General features: G+C 42.6%; 1 protein-coding gene across 2 annotated transcripts in view; it reads left to right on the forward strand.

Moving 5' to 3' along the window:
• The window catches only part of DLGAP3 (DLG associated protein 3), a 1,216,386-nt gene that overhangs the window by 1,065,875 nt on the left and 128,538 nt on the right, over positions 1-21,973 (forward strand). For both annotated transcript variants that reach the window (XM_085648009.1, XM_085648010.1), the window contains one exon: positions 21,735-21,969. In XM_085648009.1, coding sequence (XP_085504135.1) covers positions 21,735-21,969 — 235 coding nt within the window. The remainder of the gene's footprint in view (positions 1-21,734; positions 21,970-21,973) is intronic.

Genomic DNA, 21,973 nt, shown 5'->3' on the forward strand with positions numbered 1-21,973 from the left:
ACAGCTTTCTCCTTTCCCCAACTCTCTGGCTCAGTACAGAGTTTAAACCTTGAAAACTGGCATCAACAGTGAGGATTCAAGTGCATTATTCTCTGAATGTAGACAATGCTGGAGCATCTACAATCAAATCCTTTACTTTTTCAAAAGCAATTTCAACCTTTTCAGACCAGATGAATTTTTGACCTTTCCTTATTAGCAACCTGAGAGGTTCCACTGCCAGAGCATAGCCTGAAACAAAACGTGCGTAGTACTCCTCGGCAAGTCCTAAAAAGGAACAAAGTGCATCAAGATCTGTGGGTGCAGTGGCTTCCTAAATGGTTCTCACTAACAAGACTTTTAATTTGATGCCAGGCTCAGTTTTGGTATGTCCGAAATATACCAACTCTTTAGTGGCAAATTTACATTTTTCTTTTCTGACTGTTATACCTCTATGCAATAAAATGGACAACACTTTATCAAGTATGTTATTGTGTCCTTCAGATGAATTGGCAAAAATCCATATATCATCTTGATCAGCTTGAACACCTTTTATATCTATGAATAAAACATGCATTTGTTTTTGAAAGATGCTGGCAGCTGATGCCAGCCCGAATGTCAACCATACATTTTTATAGGTGCCAAAGGGCATGACAAAAGCTGTCAGATCTTGTGAAGTTTCGTCTAACGCAACTTGATGGTAGGCCAAACTCAACCCGATGATGGAAAACCATTTGGCACTACCCAGGTTGACCAACTTCTCTTGTATCTCAGGTAAAGGATGATAATCTACTAAAATGTTGGCATTGAGTGTCCTCAAATCTGCAGAGCCTGAACTCGCCTGTCTTCTTTCGTGCGAGGACCACCGGAGCAATCCATTGAGATGAGTCTACAGATATTATGATGCCTTGTGCACGCAGATCCTTTAACATTTGCTTGAGGTCTTCCCTAACAGATAAGGGAACCTGACACCCCTTATGAATAAATGGCTTTGCATTAAGGTTAATGTGATGCACAAAATCTTTAACAGTCCCAACTTGTTCACAAAACACTCCTTTGTACCTCTGAAGAATTGTATCAATGGGTTTCTCTATACTGCGTATCAATTTGTCAGGAATATTACCTGTAACTGCTGAAGTAGATGAGCCAGGAACAGGATAAAGACCCATTTTGGCCGAATCCTTTCATCCAATTATGTTCTTACCCTTGAAGACAACATATACTTTTGTGAGTGTTTCTCTACCAAGACACTGAATTTTTCCTGTAAAAAAAAGCTTAACATATCAATGGGTTTCTCACCAAAGGCTTTGGGATTTAGGTCAAGAGAAGAAAGAATGTTATCTTTGCCCCAATTGTCATAAAATGTGTTGTCACGAACAATAGCAATTGGTGAGCCTGAATCTGCCATACCCTGCAAAGGAACATCACAAATTACAGCATCACAATTCATGCCTTTAACAGATGTAGAAACATCATTAAATTCAATGGTTTGAAGCACATTGTTAATAGAGTCTACACATGATTCAATGTCAACATTAACATTACGTATACACACATGTGTCTAGTTGTTACCCCTATTCACTGCGTGAAAATGGCCTATCTTCTTACATGACATGCAATGCTTGCCCAAAGCAGGACAACCAGGGAAATTACATAATGTATTTTTTAGAACCACACCGATTCTTGCATTTCCCCTCTGTGAAAATAATTTTCCTCTGTTGACTTCTGTACATTAGGTGTCATCTTTGTGGTCAGGAATATAACTTTAAACCAAATTCTCTGTAGTGGTAGGCTTCAGAACTTTTACAGAAATTCATGATCTTTCGATGCTTTTGCCCAGATCTAAACCTTCATTAAGGGTAGGGTTCCGGCAGCTGAGTAAACTTTCCTGAACTTTCTTTGAAGCACAATTGAAGGTGAACTGGTCACGAATGTAGGTGTCTACATTGGAACTAAATTCACATGTGGCTGCCAAAATTCTAAGGGAAGCTACGTAATCCTCAACTCCTTCTGTGGGATATTGCTTGCTTTTGACAAAGTTAAGTCTAACTAAAATAATGCTGGGTTCCTCAATGAATTGTTTGCATAACCTTTCGATAGCCTCTAAGTATATATTCCAAGTGTCATCACCAGATTGACCACAATGTCTTTCTATTGGTGGTAAATTATCGAAAATGTGTTGTGCTGTCAAACCAAACTGCAAGTGAAGTTTTCTTTTCCAGGGAGATAACTGTTAGCAGCAATGTTTACAAGATGATTTTCAAACATATGAAACCATTGAGCCCACTTTATTGAAGGTTTTGCCTGGTTAGGAGGCTGTGTGATTAGTTGTGATGTGGCCATGATAATTCTAAATGTGCAAGGTCACTGACACAGTACAAGGCTGCAGGTATTGGAAGAACTGAAATGAAAATACCACTCACCACCGCATTTACCAAAATCCTGTGATAAAGACGGTGTTTTGTGAAAGGAATTATTCAAGCTGCTGCGAAAGTCGGTAGCATCAGCAACAGGAGCTTTCAAATATTCACGTCGTGGAGGTGAAGCGCAGAGCATGCAACCAGCACAAACCTGACTGACAGAGCAAGCGGGCCTAATCCACGATCGCCAACAGCAACTGACCAAGTCGCCTGGAATCACCGCTGACCGCTCTCCGCCAGCTCGGGCATTTATTTAAAAGATAACATCAATGAATATAAACATGCGGCGTCTCTCGGGACCGCGAGAGCAGAGACACAGGACCAGTCTCGAGTCACCCGTGAGTCAGACCGCCATACCCCACCGTAATTCACCGTAATTCACTATAACATTGTACTACAAATGCACCAGAACAACAGAACAGGAGTAAATGTTGTTCCTGGTGCTCTTTTTAAATGCATCCTTCACCCACGAATTGCTTCAAGGATGAATTTTGTGCTCAAATATAAAGCGATATGACGGATTTGCCTTACACGTAATACACATAACTTTGGTGTAATTTCAAGAAAGCAAATGAGGTGAGTTCCGCACACCCCTAACGTAGCCACCTGATTTCTCTTACACTTTATGTTGTTCAACAAGACATTTTGACGTTTTAAAATATATGACAGAGGTTAAGTTAACAAGTGATATTTGTATTAATTGAATTTGGGGAATTAGTATATCAATTTGAAAGAATTGCTCTTTGGTTCTGACAGTGCAGGGAAGAAGATATTCATATACAGAGGGGCAAATTTACGAGCCCCTTACACCAGATTTGCGCCGCCGTTGCGTCACTTTAGTGACGCAGCGGCGGCGCAAAGCCAGCACCATGCTGCGGGCTATTTACAACGTGACGCATCTAGGGAGATGCACCACATTGTAAAGCCTTGCGCCACATGTGGGCGTTCCTGCACAGGGGGGGTGTTCCAGCGCAGGAACGCCTCCGAAAAGTCTACAAGATTTCACTCAGTCACTTTTACGGCCATGCTGCGTCAAAACTCTGCACCTGTTTGAAGCAGGCGTAAGGATTGACGCAGCATGTTAGCGATAGGGGCACCCTGAGCCTTGCTGGAGCTGCATCGCGCTTGTAACGCAATTCCAGCAATGCGCCGCCTTTCTGCGGGGGGATGCAACACGCATCTGCCCATCCGTGCGCCACGGTGCACCGCATTGTAAATGCGGCGCATCAGTGGTGGTGCACAGGTGGGCAGGTGCGTCGCAACTCTTATGGCGCATCCCTGCTGATAAGCAGAGATGCGCCAGAAGTAGTAAATCTGCCCCAGAATATGTAAACCACAAAACGGGTTGAATTCACACCTTCTCCGCTAGAACAAATGAGATCGAAATCACTTTACTTCACTGGGTTTCATTTTAACTGAGGGGCAAATTTGAGATTACTTGAAGAAACTCAGTTCACGGTGTATGCTATAAGAAAGCCTCACATAGTATAATCGTTGTATCACATTATAGAACAATAATGGCTATACACATTAGCTCACAACAAACTAGCATGTCTTGGTTCACTCATGACAGTGTTGTCAGGGGATTGGAAGTGGGGATAGTTCATGTTTTAAAACTATTACTTTTAACAGATGCCAGTGCAGTGATAACATCTAATGTGCTGTAGTGAACACAGGACTGCAGGAAATGCCCAATTTTTAATCTGAAAGTGGTTTCATCATATTTTACATGACGTTTGCCGTATCATGGATGTGTCAAATCTATTTTGATGGCTCGGCTAGTATTTTAGGGCATATTATCAAGGACGGCATTAAAATTATCGCCGGTTCAGTGGCAGAAAACTGCCACTTAAGCGGCGATAATGGGCTTGATAATATGCCGCAGAGAATTCCAATAGAAGCCCATCTTCACACCAGAACATGGGCTTCTATTGGAATTCTCAAAGGCATATTATCAAGCCCATTATCGCCGCTTTAGCGGCAGTTTTCTGCCGCTAACCCGGTGATAATTTTTAACGCCGTCCTTGATAATATGCCCCAATCTTTTTGTCCAGTGGAAACCATCCCAGTACATATTGTTCACCATGTGTCCTCCAATACACAGGGATTATGGGGCTTATTTATAAGCCCTTGCGTCACTTTTGAGCCGCCGGTGCGTCACTTTTTGTGACGCACCAGCGGCGTAAAAAATTAGCCTTGTTGCACCATATTTACAAAGTGACGCATCTAGGCAGATGCGTTAGTTTGTAAACCCCTGCGCCACATTATACCTGCACCAGGTATAATGTATGCAGACTGGGCCGACGTAAGAAAGGGTCGTAGAAGTGACGCAGTGAAATCTATAACATTTCACTGCACCACTTCTAGGACGCAAATGCGTCAATATCTTATGCCTGCCTCATGGCAGGCGTAAGACTAACGCAGGCACATTTTACATGGGACTTGCCCATGTGTAATGACCCATTGCTAGATTTGCGTCACTTTTGTGACACACTCCAGCAATGCGTCATTTTTGCGCCTACAGATACGTCAGAAATGCTGACGTATCTGTAACGCCTTGTGACATGATGCGTCATACTGTAAATATGACGCATCATTGGTGTCGCAAGTAGGGCGCAATGAAAAGTGACGCATCGCTGTTTTGTAGCAGTGATGCGTCACTTTTCATAAATGAGGCCCTGTGTGATTATAAAACAGACATGTTCTTCTTTCAGAGAGTCCTCGCTGTTGCTTCACACAGTCTAACCAAAGGCTGCTGCCTTAACCCTCCCTGATGCAGAACTGCAGACCCAGATGTACCACCCGCTGAAGTCCATAGGCTATGCAGATCTCTGAGGTTCTAGTGATAATCTCCTAGGTGGTGGTCTTTCACACAAAAAGAAAGCCAGGTCATACATTACTGCTTTTTACTTCTCTAGAGGTATTGGCTAAAGGGCAAAATCTATATTTTTATAGTGATGAATGTTGACATAGGTCATCTTTGATATTTCTTTTCTATCAGGAGTGGCGAGTGTTCTTGTTTCATGCGTGGCCTAATGCTGCCCCTTTGTGGACAAAACTGTGTACGACAGTATTAAGAACATTCGAATACTTCGTAGCAAGAAACTGGCCACCCAGGAATCTTATGAAATGTTTGGGCGGAAATTGATTTGTTACATAAAATCCAGTGGTACTACCTAGTCAGAGTAAAATCCGTGAGGTTGGGGAGAGCTTTACAACTACCTGATAATTTTGTTTAAAGAAGAGATATGCGATAGTTGCAATTTCTTTTTTGAAACTATCGAGTAAGTATTCAGGCTACAGAAGCATAGATCCTCCCCCCCCCCCCCCCCCCCCCCGTTTTGTATCCTAATAAAGATACCCGCAGAGTGTTTATAACGTTTAGGTGGGCAGCGTAATGTTCAAAGTGCAAACTGTTTTCGTGAAACCTTTGGAAAACTCTGTGAAAAATGTAACAGATTTTACAGATTTTAATGTTTTTTGGTTTGCACTTACACGTGACAATCGAGACTTTTCTGACAATTTAATATGAACACTCTGTTTGATATCCGTACTTGGGACCACCATGCTTTACATGGTGGTCCCAGTAAGTAGAAATCCAAGAGGGTCGCCCCGCTCAAAATTGGGCATGGTGACTGTTACTATGACTTGGTAGCTGAGTGGTGAATAGACTGCCAGGTCAAGGGTATTCCACTGGCAGAGCCAGCTGAGACTCCCCCAACAGAGGTTCCACCACCTTTAAATAGAGTGCAAGATCCATACGATTGGCAGTGTGGCTGCACCATCTATTTATGGCAGTTTGCCCTCTCCGTCAAACTCTATATAACCCATTGAGCCCTCATTGTGATTGGCCCAGAATAATCCTTGTTATTTTTCAATCGCTCATTTTCATTGTTACAGGTTTTAGTAATTTTGGAGGCAGGGAATAATGGAGATTAAAATATCTTGGGCAATAACATGCGGGAACTCTTGTTTCTACTCTAATTTCATTACAAGACTGGAGGCCACCATTATGCAATAACCTTTTATTGCTGCTCCAACATGCAGCCCTTTAAAGAACATAAACGACCTCATAAGTAAAACATTTTATCTTAGCATATTCAAAACAACATATAACTCCATGTCACTATGTGTCTTCCTCTTTTATTCGTTGCTCCTGCACAGTTAAGTACTTGGCTTTGTTATTTCGTCTAACTTGTATTGTTTATTTATAACTTAATATTTTAACTTTGAAGAACAGACCATACTTACTCAGGTAAGTGATGTATTGTTTCTTCCCTTCCAATTTATGGTTGGGTTATTGTTAGTTTTTCTAAATTTGTTTAAAAAATGTCTTATTATCCCATTTCTTAGCGGTGGCTTCAAATACATGATCTGCATCTCTGGCAGCTTTTTTAAAGATTTGTCGCCTTTCTGTGGAGTGCTCAGGGTGCCCGGCATGTTACCTGCGGTCTCCTATTAATATGTTTCCTACTGCGCGGGGGCTAAGGTGGGGGACTTGTTTTCTAAAGTATGAATGGGGAAACTGAGGGGGTGCTCTCCCATCTTTCGTAAGGAGTGCCTCCACCTTCAAGACAAGACGCTCACTTTGGGTGCATTTACAGGGCCCAAAGAAACAGAAATAGTACTCGTGAAATGGCGACCATGTTCTCTTAGGATTAGGCACTTTGTTTCTAACACTCAGCATGCGTAACACATTGACATGGAAACATGAACTACGCGAGTTGCCTACGCGAGTTGCCAATGGTCCAGATCGACAGCTGAGCCAGTAGGAAGCATTATGGTCAGCTGATTATTGGTTTTTGTTACGCTCTTGACATAAGAAAAGCCCTTCTGTTCAGATTTATTTAAGTGGGACAATGTCTGACAATGAGATGCAAGTAACCTCTGACCGTCCCCTCAGCGAAGGTATATTTTGACCTTATTTTCATAGGGAATTAAAATCTTCCCTAAAAGAGGCAGTGGAAGCCTTTTTCAATAAGAGGAAAAGGGATTCACCTGCTGAGTAGGATTTTTTGCCCTTTTCAGAGGAGGAAACGCCTTTAATTAGGAAGGGACATAATGCCGCTAGAAGAAATGAAACACCTACCAGTGAAGAGTAATCTGTGGGCAGCATGAGTGCTGTGAAACACCGAGAGCACTCTTTGGGTAGTCTGAGCACTACAAATGACTGCGGTGTCCATAGCGACAGAATTAGTAAGAGAGGCCATGTTGGTGCAACTAGCATGGGTGTCCCCCGTGGCACAAAAAGAATGAGTGGGCTTCATGGCACAAAGGACCGCAGTTTTGATACTGTTATGAATACCCATTTGGAATGGAGGTCGAGGAAGAGGTGTACAAATATGTATTCATTCCCCTAGAGGCACTGGATAATGATTTCCTTGATGAGGACGTAGATCAGCCTTCTAGTGCAAATGCTATTAAAGACCCTTTGGGTGTTGAAATGTTCAATCTTACACGCATATCACACCTGAGAGGGTCAGATTGGTGGCATATGGACCACATGATGTCCTTTATTAAATATTGGATTTGCAAATACCTCGATAAGGAGACACAGAATCAAAAATGAGAGCTGAGTATCCCATGTCATTCCTGGATAACAAGTCAGGAATGATACCTAATCTGGACCCAGAGTTGTTGACTTTCCTTTTTAAGAATGAGAGAGATCCTAGTAAAGGTCTAGAGCGCTGCCTTAAGCTGTGTCAAGACAGATTATTAGACACTCTTGGTCCACAGGCCAGAATATTTGATATGGCCGAGAAAACCTCCTTTATGGGCATGTCTATGGACGTGAAACCTCTCAGTGGCTGGAGCCAGCGGGCTCGATGCCTGCTCGGCAATGCCAATGCCATATTAATTTCTCAGTGAAGGAGAGCTATTTTAATGAGGCTCAACCCAAAGTTGTGAAACCTTGCCAATAAGAGATGCTAGGGAACCCAAAGGCCTACTCTTCGGGGAGAGTTTTAATAAGACCCTAGGGAAGTATGTCTCCATGTTCGCTGCCTTCAATAAGGCACAAAATAATATGAGATGCACATTGAGCAATAGAAGTTTTGGAAGGGCTGGCAAGAGGATACTGGCTGTCAGCCACAGGCAACAAAAGTCCCAATATTACCATCAGGACCAGCGTGGTTATGGAAAGAGTTTTTTTTAGCTAACAATAGTTTTTCCCACAAAAAGGACACGCCTCTTGCTCACGAGGCAACACGGGTAGATTCCAAGGAGCTTTCCTCTAATTGGTTCTTTCCATTCAAAGGTAGGGGGAAGGATCCATTTTTTTCGCCGAAAATTGGTCAATGATAACAAACGATTCCTGGGTGTTACAGACCATGAATGGTTTTAAAATAGAGTTTTGCCAGGTTCCTTACCAAAAGAGTCGGCCAAGGGACTTGTCCTTAGATCAGGAACAATCAGCTCTGGTAAATTCAGAGGTGGTACACATGTTGCTCAAGGGAGCAATTTGCAAGGTGATGGAGTCAGGAAAGGGTTTTGTAAGTACTGCTTCCCTAGTATAGGAGGACTTGGGCTGGCGCCCCATAATAAATTTGAAAGATCTGAACAGGTTTCTGGTTTTCAGGCACTTCAGGATGAGGGACATTTTACAAGAAAAAGACTAGCTTGTGAAGTTGGATCTCAAAGGTGCCTACTTCACCGTTTCTATGGATCTAATCTAATGTCTCAGGACCAGGGAGAATTGCTCAAGTACATGAAGTGATAAACAGGTCTATTAGAAGTGTTAGGGTTCTTTATCAATGTGGAGAAGTCAATTATGATTCCTACACAAAGCTTGCAGTTTCTGGGGTTTCAGATCGATAAAAACATAACACAACTATGTCTCCCACAGAAAATAAAATTTATAAAAATCAAGAAGGAGGTAGCTTATGTTCTATCAAAGGATGTAGTAAGCTCGAGAGGTCTGACGAGAGTGGTAGAACTTTTGTCATCTTCCATTCAGGCAGTTTCCCCAGGACCTTTGAATTACAGGGCTCTTCAGCACCTGAAATCAATGGGTTTGAGATAAGGTCTATGGTACACAGATACAGTTCCTCGGTCCCAGGAGGTGCAAGAACATCTTCAATGGTGGTTGAGCAACTGGACAGCTGGAATGGCAAAGCAATTTTTGGGAATGTCCCAGAGTTTACGGTAGAGTCGGATGCAAGCAACTTTAGTTGGGGTGCTAAATTAGGGGAGATGGAAACTGGAGGGGAAGTGGCCCCGGGAGGAACTCTCCTTACACATAAATTGCCTGGAGATGTTGGCAGGTCTGAACGCTCTGATGAGTTTCAGGTCCCCTCTAAAGAACAGTGTTGTATTAATTTTAATTGACAATTTCACAGCAGCTTCCTATATCAATCATCGAGGGAGAGCAAGATCAAAAGAACTTGCAGATCTAGACAAGGAAATTTGGTATTTTTGCTGGAGTTAGAAGATCCTATTGACAGCAGAGTTTATCCCTGTTCATAAGAACAAGAAAGCAGATTGGAACTGGAGATCTCCTTTTGCACTGATCCAGAGGGTGTTACTAAAGGTAAGGAAGGAACGATGCAGCATCGGTCTGGTAACTCCATTTTGGAGCACACAGATATGGTTCCCTGGAGTAATGGAGTTAGCAGTAGAAGTTCTATTCTGCATTTGATACCAGGGATTCCAGAACTATTAGAAGGGTAGGAAGGGGAAGAGCATCCTTTAGTGCTAAAAGTAAACATAAAACTTCTTGTCTGGAAGATTTCTGGTGATCCGATAGATTCTCTGGCCTTTCACAAGAAGCTAGAAAACTATTGGATAGGTCATAGGCACCAGGTACCGGGAAAAGATATATAGGAGTATGGAGAACGGTGTGTTGTTGGTGCTTGGAAAGGGATTTGGATCCGTGGAGGCTCCTGCAGAAGAAGTAGCGAATTTCATTGCAGGATTGTTCAAGTCAGACCTGTCTTATTGAACTGTTACCTGTTACAGATCTGGTGTTTCAGCACGGCATTTCCTGCTGTTGGTAGTGATTCTTTGATCCACAGAATGATGATGGGAATAAGGCTTAGGCGTACACCTAAGGCTACGTATGATTCCTTATGGAATGTTAATCTTATTTTTGACCAGTTTGTTTCTTGGCCTGATAATTCTTATCTTTCAAGAAGACAGATATCAAAGAAGTTAGCAATTTTGCTCTGTCTAATATTCTTAAGAAGAGTATCAGATGTTAAGGCGTTAGAGGTTTGTAAAAAGTATTATTCCCCGGATGGGGATCACTTTGAGATCTGGAAGAGAACCAAGACAATTTCTGAAAACATCTTTTACCTCTCTTTCAATGACTGCAAGAAGTTGTGTGTAGTGAGTTGCATGAAAGCTTAGGAACAATGTATGCTGAAATTTAGACCAGATGGTGAGGATCAGTTGTTAATTAATTATGTTAAATACTATAGGGCAGTTTCTGCATCTACTATTTCATGATGGGTGAGTGCAATGATTTCCGAGGCAGGAATAGATTTGTCCAAGTTCGGAGCTTCCTCTTCTAGGGGTGCAATGGCCACTAAGGTATTTAGAGCAGGAGGTACACTTGTAGACATACTTAACGCAGCAGACTGGTCAAGTGCTAACACTTTTCCAAGCTTTTATCTTAAGCCAGTGGAGCATGTGAGCAGAGTGGCACTGGGGAGATTTAAACGTGCATAATTGCAGCCTCCAGTCTTGTAATGAAATGGCGATTCTCCAATTAACATACAGAGAGATTCCTGATTTCATTAAAGACAATGGAGGCTAACATTATCCAACCCACCACTCCATTTTGTTTATCTTACATTGGTGGATTTGAAATAGGTGTCTACTAAACTTTTTCGTAATTAATCATAACTTTGCTGTTTTTTCCTTAGAGAGATAAATAATTATTTAATTTGGAATTAATTTCTTGGTAGAATCATTTGATTTCTTCTTTTTCAGTTAATTCTTTACAGTGAGAATTTCACAGAATCAAACTGAATGGGAATTGTTGGGTGCGTCGCAGTTTCAAGAGGAAGATACATAATGACATGAGTTATATATTGTTTTGAATGTTCTAAGATGTAATTGTTATTTATGATGTACTTTATGTTCTTTGACGGGCTGCATGTTGGGGCAGCAATAAAAGGTTATTGCATAATGTTAGCCTCCGTTGTCTTTAATGAAATCAAGATTATCTCTGTATGTTAATTGGAGAATTGCCATTCCCAAGTTCTGTTCTGATGTTTCATATTAGCCAAAATCACAGTGTTAAACACTACAACTCATAAATCAAATGGGCTGTCCATTACTGGGCTCATTAACTTAATGTGACCTTTGTAATCAGGGCCAGAGTGTTCTTCTCTTGTGTATTGCCGTTGTGCCTAAAAACTCCGCAAAATTAGCCCTTTAAAAAAAAATCTGCTTCCATTTACCATTGTGTGTAGAAAAGCTCTCCAAAAGGTACACTTCTAGTAAAACATAATACATTTACAGTTGCGTATCAGGAAGTTCTGCTAAAGGCAAACTTGCAAAGAAATATTCTGTATTCATCTATAGCTTTGCTATGTTTGATTAGAGTGAAAATTATCTTGTCACATGAAAAAAATACCTTTACACAGGTAAAGAATTTGGCAACCACTGAATCTTCTCAATCTTTAAGAAGGGCAGAAATCAGGAACTTCACACAACTTTGCTGGTGAAAAAAAACCTTTGCACATCCCTAAAACAGATCTGTCTAAAAACTGGACATTATAAAATAATGTAATAATAAACAAAAATACTGTCTTGTCCAGGAGTCATTTCCTCAATAGCTCAAGACTATAAACACAGGCAATAAAATGATGTTCATTATTCGGTGGCCTGTGGCAAGATGCCTCTTAAAACAACTGGCCAACTACTGAATGCATGTGTTTACGAACAGTAGAAGACCTAGCTTGGCCAACATAGATCCTTAGCAATCACGAAATGTCAATGTCTAGTTTTTGTCTATTGCCTAATACCAAGAGTTACTCTATTTCTATGCATTTATATTTTTTGAGGGCGGGTGCAGGAACTGCTGCAATGGTAGATTCCTGTGTTTCATCCAGAATCTTCCATTTGGTCCAGTGAGAAAGTTGGAATTGGGCTTGGGTCGTGTGGTTTCAGAGTCTTCAATAAATCTACTCAATCATATTAAGATATTATAAATTATTCAGGACTGAATCTCATTGGTGAAGAAGTGTGTATCCTCATGCCTGGTGATGCAAAGAACGGATGTATGTATGGTTTTGAGTAACAGTCTAAAACATCTCAGACCTGATTTAAGGTATTAAAGATATAGGTCTACACCCACAAAAAATAAGCTTCCATGTGTAGAAATATTCTTACACCTAGGTGTAACTCTTCACTTTTTTTGACTATTCAGAATTTTGAGAGGAGATTTCCACCTAGGTGTAGACTTAAGAGCCTCCATTCCTGAACTGAGGGGGTGGAGACACCTATGCCTGAATTTATGAGTGTAAAGTTTCTACTACTAACTTTCCACCTCTTTTTTAGAATCTCCGCACACCAGGCCTGAGATCTACCCAAAAGAAAATGTATGGAAATGTATTTAGATTTAATTTAATTTAAATAATAAGTTAATGTGAAATAAATATAAACAAAAATTATTAATCGCCATCTCAATACCAAATTCATCAACACAACCCTCTCAAGAGCAATTATATCTGATCACCTCCAACAAGCAGTAAATGTTCTGAAAAGAGGCTACAATTCTGAAACTGGTTAAGACAGATTGAAAGCATCAATAGGCTCTCAGAGCAGACGACAATCTAAATAACTTGCAGCTAGCTGGCTATACATGAAGAGGATGTGCGACTATTACACAAGTCCAGAAGAAAATGGATGTCTTTTTGTCCAGATGGATTGAAAGAGACCCAGCGTCTTCAAAGGATTGTTGTTGAAGGGATCACATCCAGCTATGCCCACCATATTAGAAATGCTCATAGGTCTCGAGGTTTGTGGTGTTAGCAGAACCTCTAAATAAGACGAGCAAGCACAGAATGTTTGAAGGCAGTGCCAGTGAATGAGACAGACCTTCTGGCTCTGGGCATCAGAAGTGAATCAGATATGGAAAATCCTTTTCGTAGCATTACTGATGAATGATACACAGGTCTGCCAGCTTATGGTATTATGTGTGAATGACATACAAGAGTGCCAGTGTTAGGTGGTATTTGGATATAATGCTCAGTGCTGCCAGCCTGTCCGTGACAATTGTACATGGCTTTGAGCCCGTGAGCAAGAATGCCAGTCGGACCGTTTCTGTGAGTGAGGCACCAGGATGCCAGCTTGGGGCGTTAGCCATGAATGATGCACAGACATGCCAGCCCACAGCTTTATTAAAGAACCGAACACCAGCCTGTGGAACTGCCAGTAAGCAAGATTCAAAGCTGCCTACCAGTGGCATTGCCAGTAGATGAGCTATGAGGCTGCCAAACGAGAGAAAGCATATGATATACCAGGATGCCAAGTGGCAACAGCTCTGTCGCATGTGCGTGCAGTAAAGTCGAGCCATGGTGAGCTGGTTCATCAGTTTCACAATGTGGATTTAACTAAAATTTCTCAATGAATGTCTAATATCAGATGCTTCAACTTCTGCTTATTCTGTACTTCATCAATGTATGATTGCAGCTGGCGTCTGAAGACAACACACCGAGTTATGCGAAGCGAGTACACTGTCAACCAAGCATGGGTCCTTTATTCATCATATGATCTAAGTTCACATATGTGCCATACGTTTCAGAAGCTGATCCTGAAGAACCGGGGTTTAACCCAGCGGCGTCAGGGGCACGCCTAAGATCTTCGAGTTCACCTGTCTTGGTATACAGAGACACGGAATACTTCTGGATGGCGTCAGTGACCAAGTTTATTAGCTGCAGCTAGTAACAGTGATCCTAGAAATACATCACGGTGTAAATTCTCAGGAGACTGCTCATTTTACTAAGGCGAGACGTCTACTTTTATACCCAATATTCACATTATAAATGTACACCCACTGCATAAAATTCTAACCAATAAGGTACATTTTCAAACAAAGTGTCACATAACAAAAACTCAATTTACAGTATCCCAACCCAAAAGTTAATTATTAGGAATGTCCCAAATTCAATCTCCACAAGCCGGACAAACCTATAATTGAAAGCATAACCCATGTAATGAAGAAACATAAAAAAAGAAACGGTAACAGATGCTGAACAAGATAAGGCATGTGCAAGGAAACTAAAAGTTAACGATGTCCTGAACATTGATTGGCAATCTCAGACAAAGATCTATCAGGGAAATGGGCTTTGCGGGGTCAGTTTCAGGTGCATCAGAGGTCAGTTTCTTACAGTTCATTTCAGAGTCAAAAAGAAACCTAGTTAATGTATACATGAACTAAGAAGGCCAGGCCACTTTATTCGCCAGGCTACCTTCACAGGCCTACGTGAGGGCAACACAAAATGGTGGCACAGAATAAAATGGAGTCAGACTCGAGAATTACAGAACCTCAATCCCTTGCTGCAGCCATTGACCCAAAGCACTATCAGACACAAAGAAACCCCCACGGTAGACTCAATGACACAGAAAAGATCATAAGAAACAAGACTGCTTTTTCCAATACAACTGAGTGACATTCATAACTATGTTAGGGCATCTCTTCTCAAGATCAGCAGAAACCCAAAGATGGGATCTTAATATGTGCTTTTTGACAATGTTCACAATTCATAGAGTGAGCACATAGGGTTTACTCCCTATTCCCAGGACTTTGCCTGCCTGCTTTGTTTCTCCGTTTTATTATCAAGGCCCAAAGGTCTGCCCAGACACCCCAACTTTTGAAGAGAAACACTAAAATCCCACAGTGTGGATCCACTACGTTGTTATTGCAGCATAGCAGAAAAATATAGTTCTGTAATTCCTGTTTAAAATAGGTTTCGGTGGAAATCATAAAAAATGGTCGGCTTCAGGAATTGTGAGAAAACCGATGTAAACTGTGAATGCCTGAAATCTATGGTTAAATATGGTGTTTTCCTTTCAGGTAAATGCAGTCAACTGATTGTTACCTGTCGGACCCCTCCCCATATTACGTCCAATATTTAGAACCCAGAAGGCTGTGGGGCTGAGGATTCTGCATGTTGGTTTACTAAGGATCCAACCCGTACATTCAAAAGAGGCTTTGGATATTGCACATATTACCTGTACTGGGGTTGCTCGTTTTGGCTCTCAGTTTTGAAACGTAAAGGATCCGCGGCACAGGTAATACAGCGATTTGTGCAGGACCGCAGAATTTGTACATGTGGGGAATTTGAGGAAAGAACTCCAGTTTTGTGGTGTTCCTGATGAAATCAGAATCACACGAGATACCACATCACTTCAGAGTGTTAAAAACCTGAAATATACATTGTCAGAGTAAATAGATTGGGTTTAATGCACTAACATGTGCGGCATTATTCAATATAGCATGACACGCAGGCGAGAGCCTGCAGGTGTGGACAGCAAGTGCTATAGTTGTATACTTGCCTTCATGTAGTTTAATGCAATTACTCAACTGAAGGTGCATCAATACACCAAAACAGCCACAAGTATTAAGTGAGAGATGACTACTTCACTGGGCGGAGCCAAGATATGATTGACAAAGTCTTAAGCCAATAGCTGAAATAAGTGTGTAGAAGAAAGCCAGTGGTTGAAAGGGGCGGACCTAAAACCATCTCTTTGTATATTATTAGTAATAGGTCTACTTGCAGTCGTGCTGTCAAAATCTAGACGTAAAATCACCCCAAAAGGGTTTCTTTTAAACTGAACCCCCCCCCCTCTTTCAATCATAGAAAAATGCATGTGCAAAACATAAAGTTTTTAAAAACTTAGAGCATTGAGAGGTAAAGTCCACTTTCCACTCTCATAACCCAGACAAGCTTAATTCATTTTGATGTTTATGGCAGAGTTACTCCATCTGCGAAACTAGGAGACTTTTTATATACCAAGAGCAAACCTAAAGTCTCCCAGAGATGGCATTGCAGCTTTCACTGGCTGATATGGGCGCGCCCAGTGTAACTTAGGTAACTTTGCAACTCTTCTTCTCCCTAATATCTCTGTGGTGGAGTCAGAGATATTTCTGCTCCACGGTACTGCTGCTTGTACCACCACCTACTCATGCCACCTTCTGAGCTTGTCATGGAAGCCGATGACAGCTCCTATTTTGTGTTGTATTAATTACAGCCCAATCCCAGTGGCAGCTTATGTGGCCAAACGTGAAGAATGGAACATGGTCAATCCCATAAGCACTTGCAAAGCACCGCATGTAACACATAAGACATAATGTCACATAGTAAACACGAATAGATAACTTTGGGCAACAAAGGTCAGAGTCAGGCCAGGTGAATTAATCTAAATCGGAAAAAATTACAAAATCAATTTATGTCCATGAAAATCGTCCATGATTTTGTACCCGAAGGACACATTTTGGATGTCCCTGGCTAAACATAAGATAATATAGGATCACACAACAGGGCAGCATACGCTATGGTATGATATAGCACCATGAAAAAAAAAATTGTGGATGAAGCTACAGTGGCAGAAATTTGACTATTACGAGGAAATAAAACATTAGGTAACCCACCATCTCCCTTCTAAAAGGATCGTTCTGTTTCCCTCTTTGATGAAACCAATGTAAAGATTGTTTGCAATTCCATGAGGGGGGATATTTTACATTCGACTGACTTTCAAGAAATCTTGACACAGCTGATTTTGCCACATGCTAAATTCTCAGACTGGTAGTAGTTGAGTGCTGTAGCGTGAGCTTTTGCATGTGGTGTGTGAGCCAGCCCTGGCGAAAGCCGCCCAGACCTGAAATAAGGCCAGACGCATCTAGTGTGATGGCGGACAGAGTAGTCAAGAACAAGGGCAGGGGAGAGGTCGAGTGCAAAGGAAGGAGAAGGGGTCCGGTACAGTGCTTGAAGTGGAAACACGGGAGTGCAGGTACACTGTAGCAGACTGCCTACTTGCTGCTGAGAAGTGTCGGTACTCTCCAATTAAAATTATTTCACCTCTGCTGCAAAGTGCAGCCACTTAGTGATCCCACTTAACATAAAAAAAAGTGCATGTACTCAGTACCTTACCGCACTAGCCCATTAAAAGCACTGGTCTGTGAGTGTGAGAGGATGATATAGTGGGAGGCAAGGAGGTGTACGCACCTGTGAACTGTGAGGGGGACAAGAATTGCCTTGTGGGAGGAAGGAAGGAGTAACTCTGTAGGAGGGAGGGAGGAGGTGTTGTGTGGGAGGGCAAAGGAAGTGAAGGGGAAAGATGGCCTGTTGGCTGCATGATGGCATTGGAGTGATGCAGTACCAGAATGTGAGACTGGCTGCTCTGTAGGTCTGCAGGAAGAGTGGGACATTGGGGGGCCAGGTTGGGATGGTAGCATAGAGGGTAGTAGCACTGGCCTGTTAGTTGAGCATGGTGTTTGGAGTCGATAATTGTGGGTGCAAGTCCTTGCCCATTCTTCTGATGTGCTACATATAGACTTTGAGACATATCCATCTTGTGCCCCCCTAACCTCAGTGGAGGTAAATTAAGAAAACCTACAAATCAATCCAGTAATTGAGGGGGCGGGGGGGGGGGGGGGTCCTGCAGGATCTCGGTTCCGGAAGCTATTTCTGAGCCGATTTGGCATCCAGTAGACTCAGTGAAAATAAGCTGAATTTGTCCTGGCATCATTTTGCAACACTGAGAGACAATTCAGCAGGGCCTGTAGGTTAACTGATTTCTGTTTGGAGCAGCAGCCTGCAGGCTCTCAAAAGGCTTTCTTATTTCCTCTTCCAGCTGGGCTAAAAAAAACAGACCTAATTTAAAGGTCCATCAGCCATTCTCTACTTTAAGTATCCTCCTGGCTGGGAGACAAGTAGAGGCTAACACCTAGACAGCAGGTTTTTGTCTTTGTTTAACGATTTGAATAGCTCTTACTAATTTATTTGTTGATTCTTTTATAGCGCTAATCCCCCCAGAGTAGGGTGTCAGAACACTTCATATTACACACTGAGAGACAATAAATCATAAAGTCTGCAAATCAGTGCTTTAAATGGGCAGGTACTAAGTGCCTGCACTTTTCAGCACAAGCACAATATGCATAATAGGAGAATAATGGCACATCTCAGTGATATACAGGGACTGGAATTTGCTAAACACACAAAGCTCTTGCAGCCGGTGCCTTAACCCATAAGATATCTTAAAATGCAACCTGTTTGTAATCAATTAATTGTTAGAGGGGGAGTGAGCCAACATATTAACAGAGGGAGCATAGCCAGACCCTTGGCTCGGCTCTGGCTCAGATCTTAGCTGTGCACGAGCAGAGCCATGAAAATATGTGTTATGTAATTCATACAACAAACCACGCAAAATATCTCTTCTAAGTTCAAAAAAAGTGTATTTCTTCACCATGTGGAGGCTTTGATATTAGTAGGGAGCATTATAGCACTGCACTGAATAGTACTTCTTAAAAGTGATAATTTTGTACAACTGGTAATCTGAACTCACATATTCGAAAGTGTTTTCATAAACGATAATGAAGAAAAACTTTTGATGGAGCAAAATATTTGCCTCAGATCACACAACTTAAGCCAGGAAGCTGAGATTTATCCAGGTTTTCTGATTTCCTTATGCTAAGGCTGCGTTTTTACCTCTTAGTGCATTCTAATGCAGTATTTAAAATATAGCATCTTAATCCGAAGATATTGGAGTACTTTACATGAGCACCATTTTATTACACAAGGTCACATGTATTGTTTATAGGCATGGGGAGGTTAACTGATTTGCCCGAAATCACATAATGTTGAGCTGGCACCGAGTCGCAAACCTGCTTCCCCAGTTCCAGTGTTGGCAGATCTGGTTGCAACACCACATCCCGGGTAGAGGTAGAGAGGCAGAAGCTACATGACAGCTCGGGTCGCTATGGGCTCAAAGTTGCAACAGGACCTTGAGGTGAGCCAGGCTTCAGGCTTGAGCCTGGCTCAGGCTTTCAGGCTCAGGCTTTCAGTGACTTTCCCACAGGGCCGGCTTTAGCGCTGGTGGCGCCCTGTGCGACAATGTTTGTTGGCGCCCCCCTAATGACCACCTCCACCATGGATTCCCTCACTACCATCCTTTCACAGTACCCCTGAAGTCTCCATAACCACTCTCTCTCAGATGCCTTTAATTAATTATATAGCGCCACTCATACTTTTGTAAGGTGTCAGAGCACTTTACACGCGCACACACACTAACTACACAGAGACAATCAATCATAGGTGTGTAAATCAGTGTACATGAAATGTTACGTAAGACAGAAGACTACAAGGTGGAGTCACGTCATCCATACTGGTAGACATGATAGTTTGAGAGTGCTTGGTCTGGAGAAGCACAAACTTTGGGACTTATTTATGAGCCCTTGCGTCACTTTTACGCCACCATTGTGTCACTTTTTGTGAGGCACCAGCAGCGTAAAAAATGCGCCATGTTGCGCTCTATTTACATCTAGCCAGATGCGTCACTTTGTAAAACCCAGTGCCACATTATACCTGTGCCAGGCATAATGTATGCAGGGTGGGTGTTCCTCTGCAAAAAGCCTCGTAGTAGTGGCGCATTGAAATCTATGTGATTTCAGTGCACCACTTCCAGGACACCATTGAACCAATATCTTATGCCTGCTTCCCAGCAGGCATAAGACTGACGCAGGGACACATTGCTGGAGTTGTGTCTGTTTTCAGACACACCCCAGCAATGCATCAGTTTTGCGCCAACAGACACGTCAGAAATACTGACGTATCTGTCATCCCTTGCGACATGATGCGTCATGGGTGTCGCAAGGAGGGTGCAATGAGAAGTGCTGTATCGCTGCTTTCACGCAACGATGCAACACTTCTCATAAATGAGGCCCTTAGAAAAAAACAACATGGTTGGAGGTTGTCTTTAATAAGAAGAATTGATTTTTACCCTGATGAATCCACTTTGCAACATTAGGATAATGAAAGACTGGGGAAAAATCATAACGCTCCAGCCAATATCTTGTAGTTTTCTTGCAGTTCTTTGACGACAGTTAATAGCTCACTGTACTACATTAGGATTCAAACTTATAAACTGCAAGTAACAAACTGATATCTGTGATAAAAGCTGTAACCCACTGACCTATTTACATTATATGCACGTTGTGATCTGCATGGTACAAATTCTTTGCATCAGGCATATTAATCCTCTGTGTTACCTTAGGATTAAGGGTGGGCGTCGTTCGCGAAGTAGCACTTCGCGAAGCTACGCAAAGTGAAGTTCGCACTACGCGAGCTACGCGTAGCACTTCGCGAACTGCGAAGTAACATGTTCGCACTGTGCAAGATGTTGTTTTCAATGATTGCACAGTGCAGACAAGCAACCGGCACTGTGCAATCATTGAAAATGGCATCTTGCACAGTGCGAGCTGTAGTTTTCTGCTGCTCGAGTAGATTTTTCCTCGAGCTGCAGCTTTCTCAACGCGAACTGGTAGTTTCTCATCGCGAGTGGTCGCGAGCATACGCGACCCCTCGCAATGAGAAACCTGACCTTCTCGCGTTGGGAATCTCGCCGGGAGGTTTATTTTCCATGCTCGCGATCGCGAACAAGGAAAAAGTCTCGCCAGGATGTCATTTTGCTTGCTCGCGGTCGCCAACTTGACGTTGAGGACCGCGAGCAAGCAAAAAATGACCGCAGCACTACGCAACACTACGCTACGCGTGTTCGCACTGTGCTACGTGCAGTTCGCGTAGTGCGAAGTAGCGCGAACTTCGCAAACTACGCGAGCGTAGCGTAGTGCTTCGCCCAGGCCTACTTAGGATGAGTAAACACGTCCACGAGACAAAACTCCGACCTTTCTCTCTCTCCAGAAAGAACATTAATCACTGGAGTTACTTTGACATTTTTATTTTGGCTGAACATTGCTGGACACTAAGAGCAAAGAAACGGGTGCTTTTAAAACCAAACCATAGTACACGGCGCCCCCACCCGCAGTCTGCGCCTGGGGCGATGGCACCGTTCGTACCGCCCTAGAGCCGGCCCTTTCCCTCCTCTATCAATGGAGCAGATTTACTTCTTTGTCGTCAATTTCTTTGTCATATTTAAAAAAAAATATACAAGTCGACTGTCGGATTTTATAACTCCACCCCTTGTGACTCCACCCCCTTTCCTCCCCACACATTGACCTCCAATGTATTGGTTCCCAGAGTAGATGTTTTCTAATTCCAGCCCTGTTCCTAATGTATGAAAGTTGTAATATTCTTCCTTCTGTACACTATTCCCTCCTCTGCCTGTATCCTGAAGTCCAAACTCCCATGGCTGTGTCCCTTTTTGTTCCAGATCAGTGACGAGCTGAACCACCAGTTCGAGTCGGTGTGTGAGTCGGTGTTCGGCGAGGTGGAGTCGCAGGCCGTGGATGCCTTGGACCTCCCGGGCTGCTTCCGGATGCGCAGCCACAGCTACCTCCGCGCCATTCAAGCCGGCTGCTCCCAGGACGACGACTGCATCTCCGTCTTCTCGATCTCCGGCCCGCAGGGGCCCACCATGTCCAGCAGCATCCTGAAGCCTGGCGCCTGTGA

The sequence above is a fragment of the Triturus cristatus genome, chromosome 3_2 (genome assembly GCF_964204655.1).
Source record: "Triturus cristatus chromosome 3_2, aTriCri1.1, whole genome shotgun sequence".
NCBI lineage: Eukaryota > Metazoa > Chordata > Amphibia > Caudata > Salamandridae > Triturus > Triturus cristatus.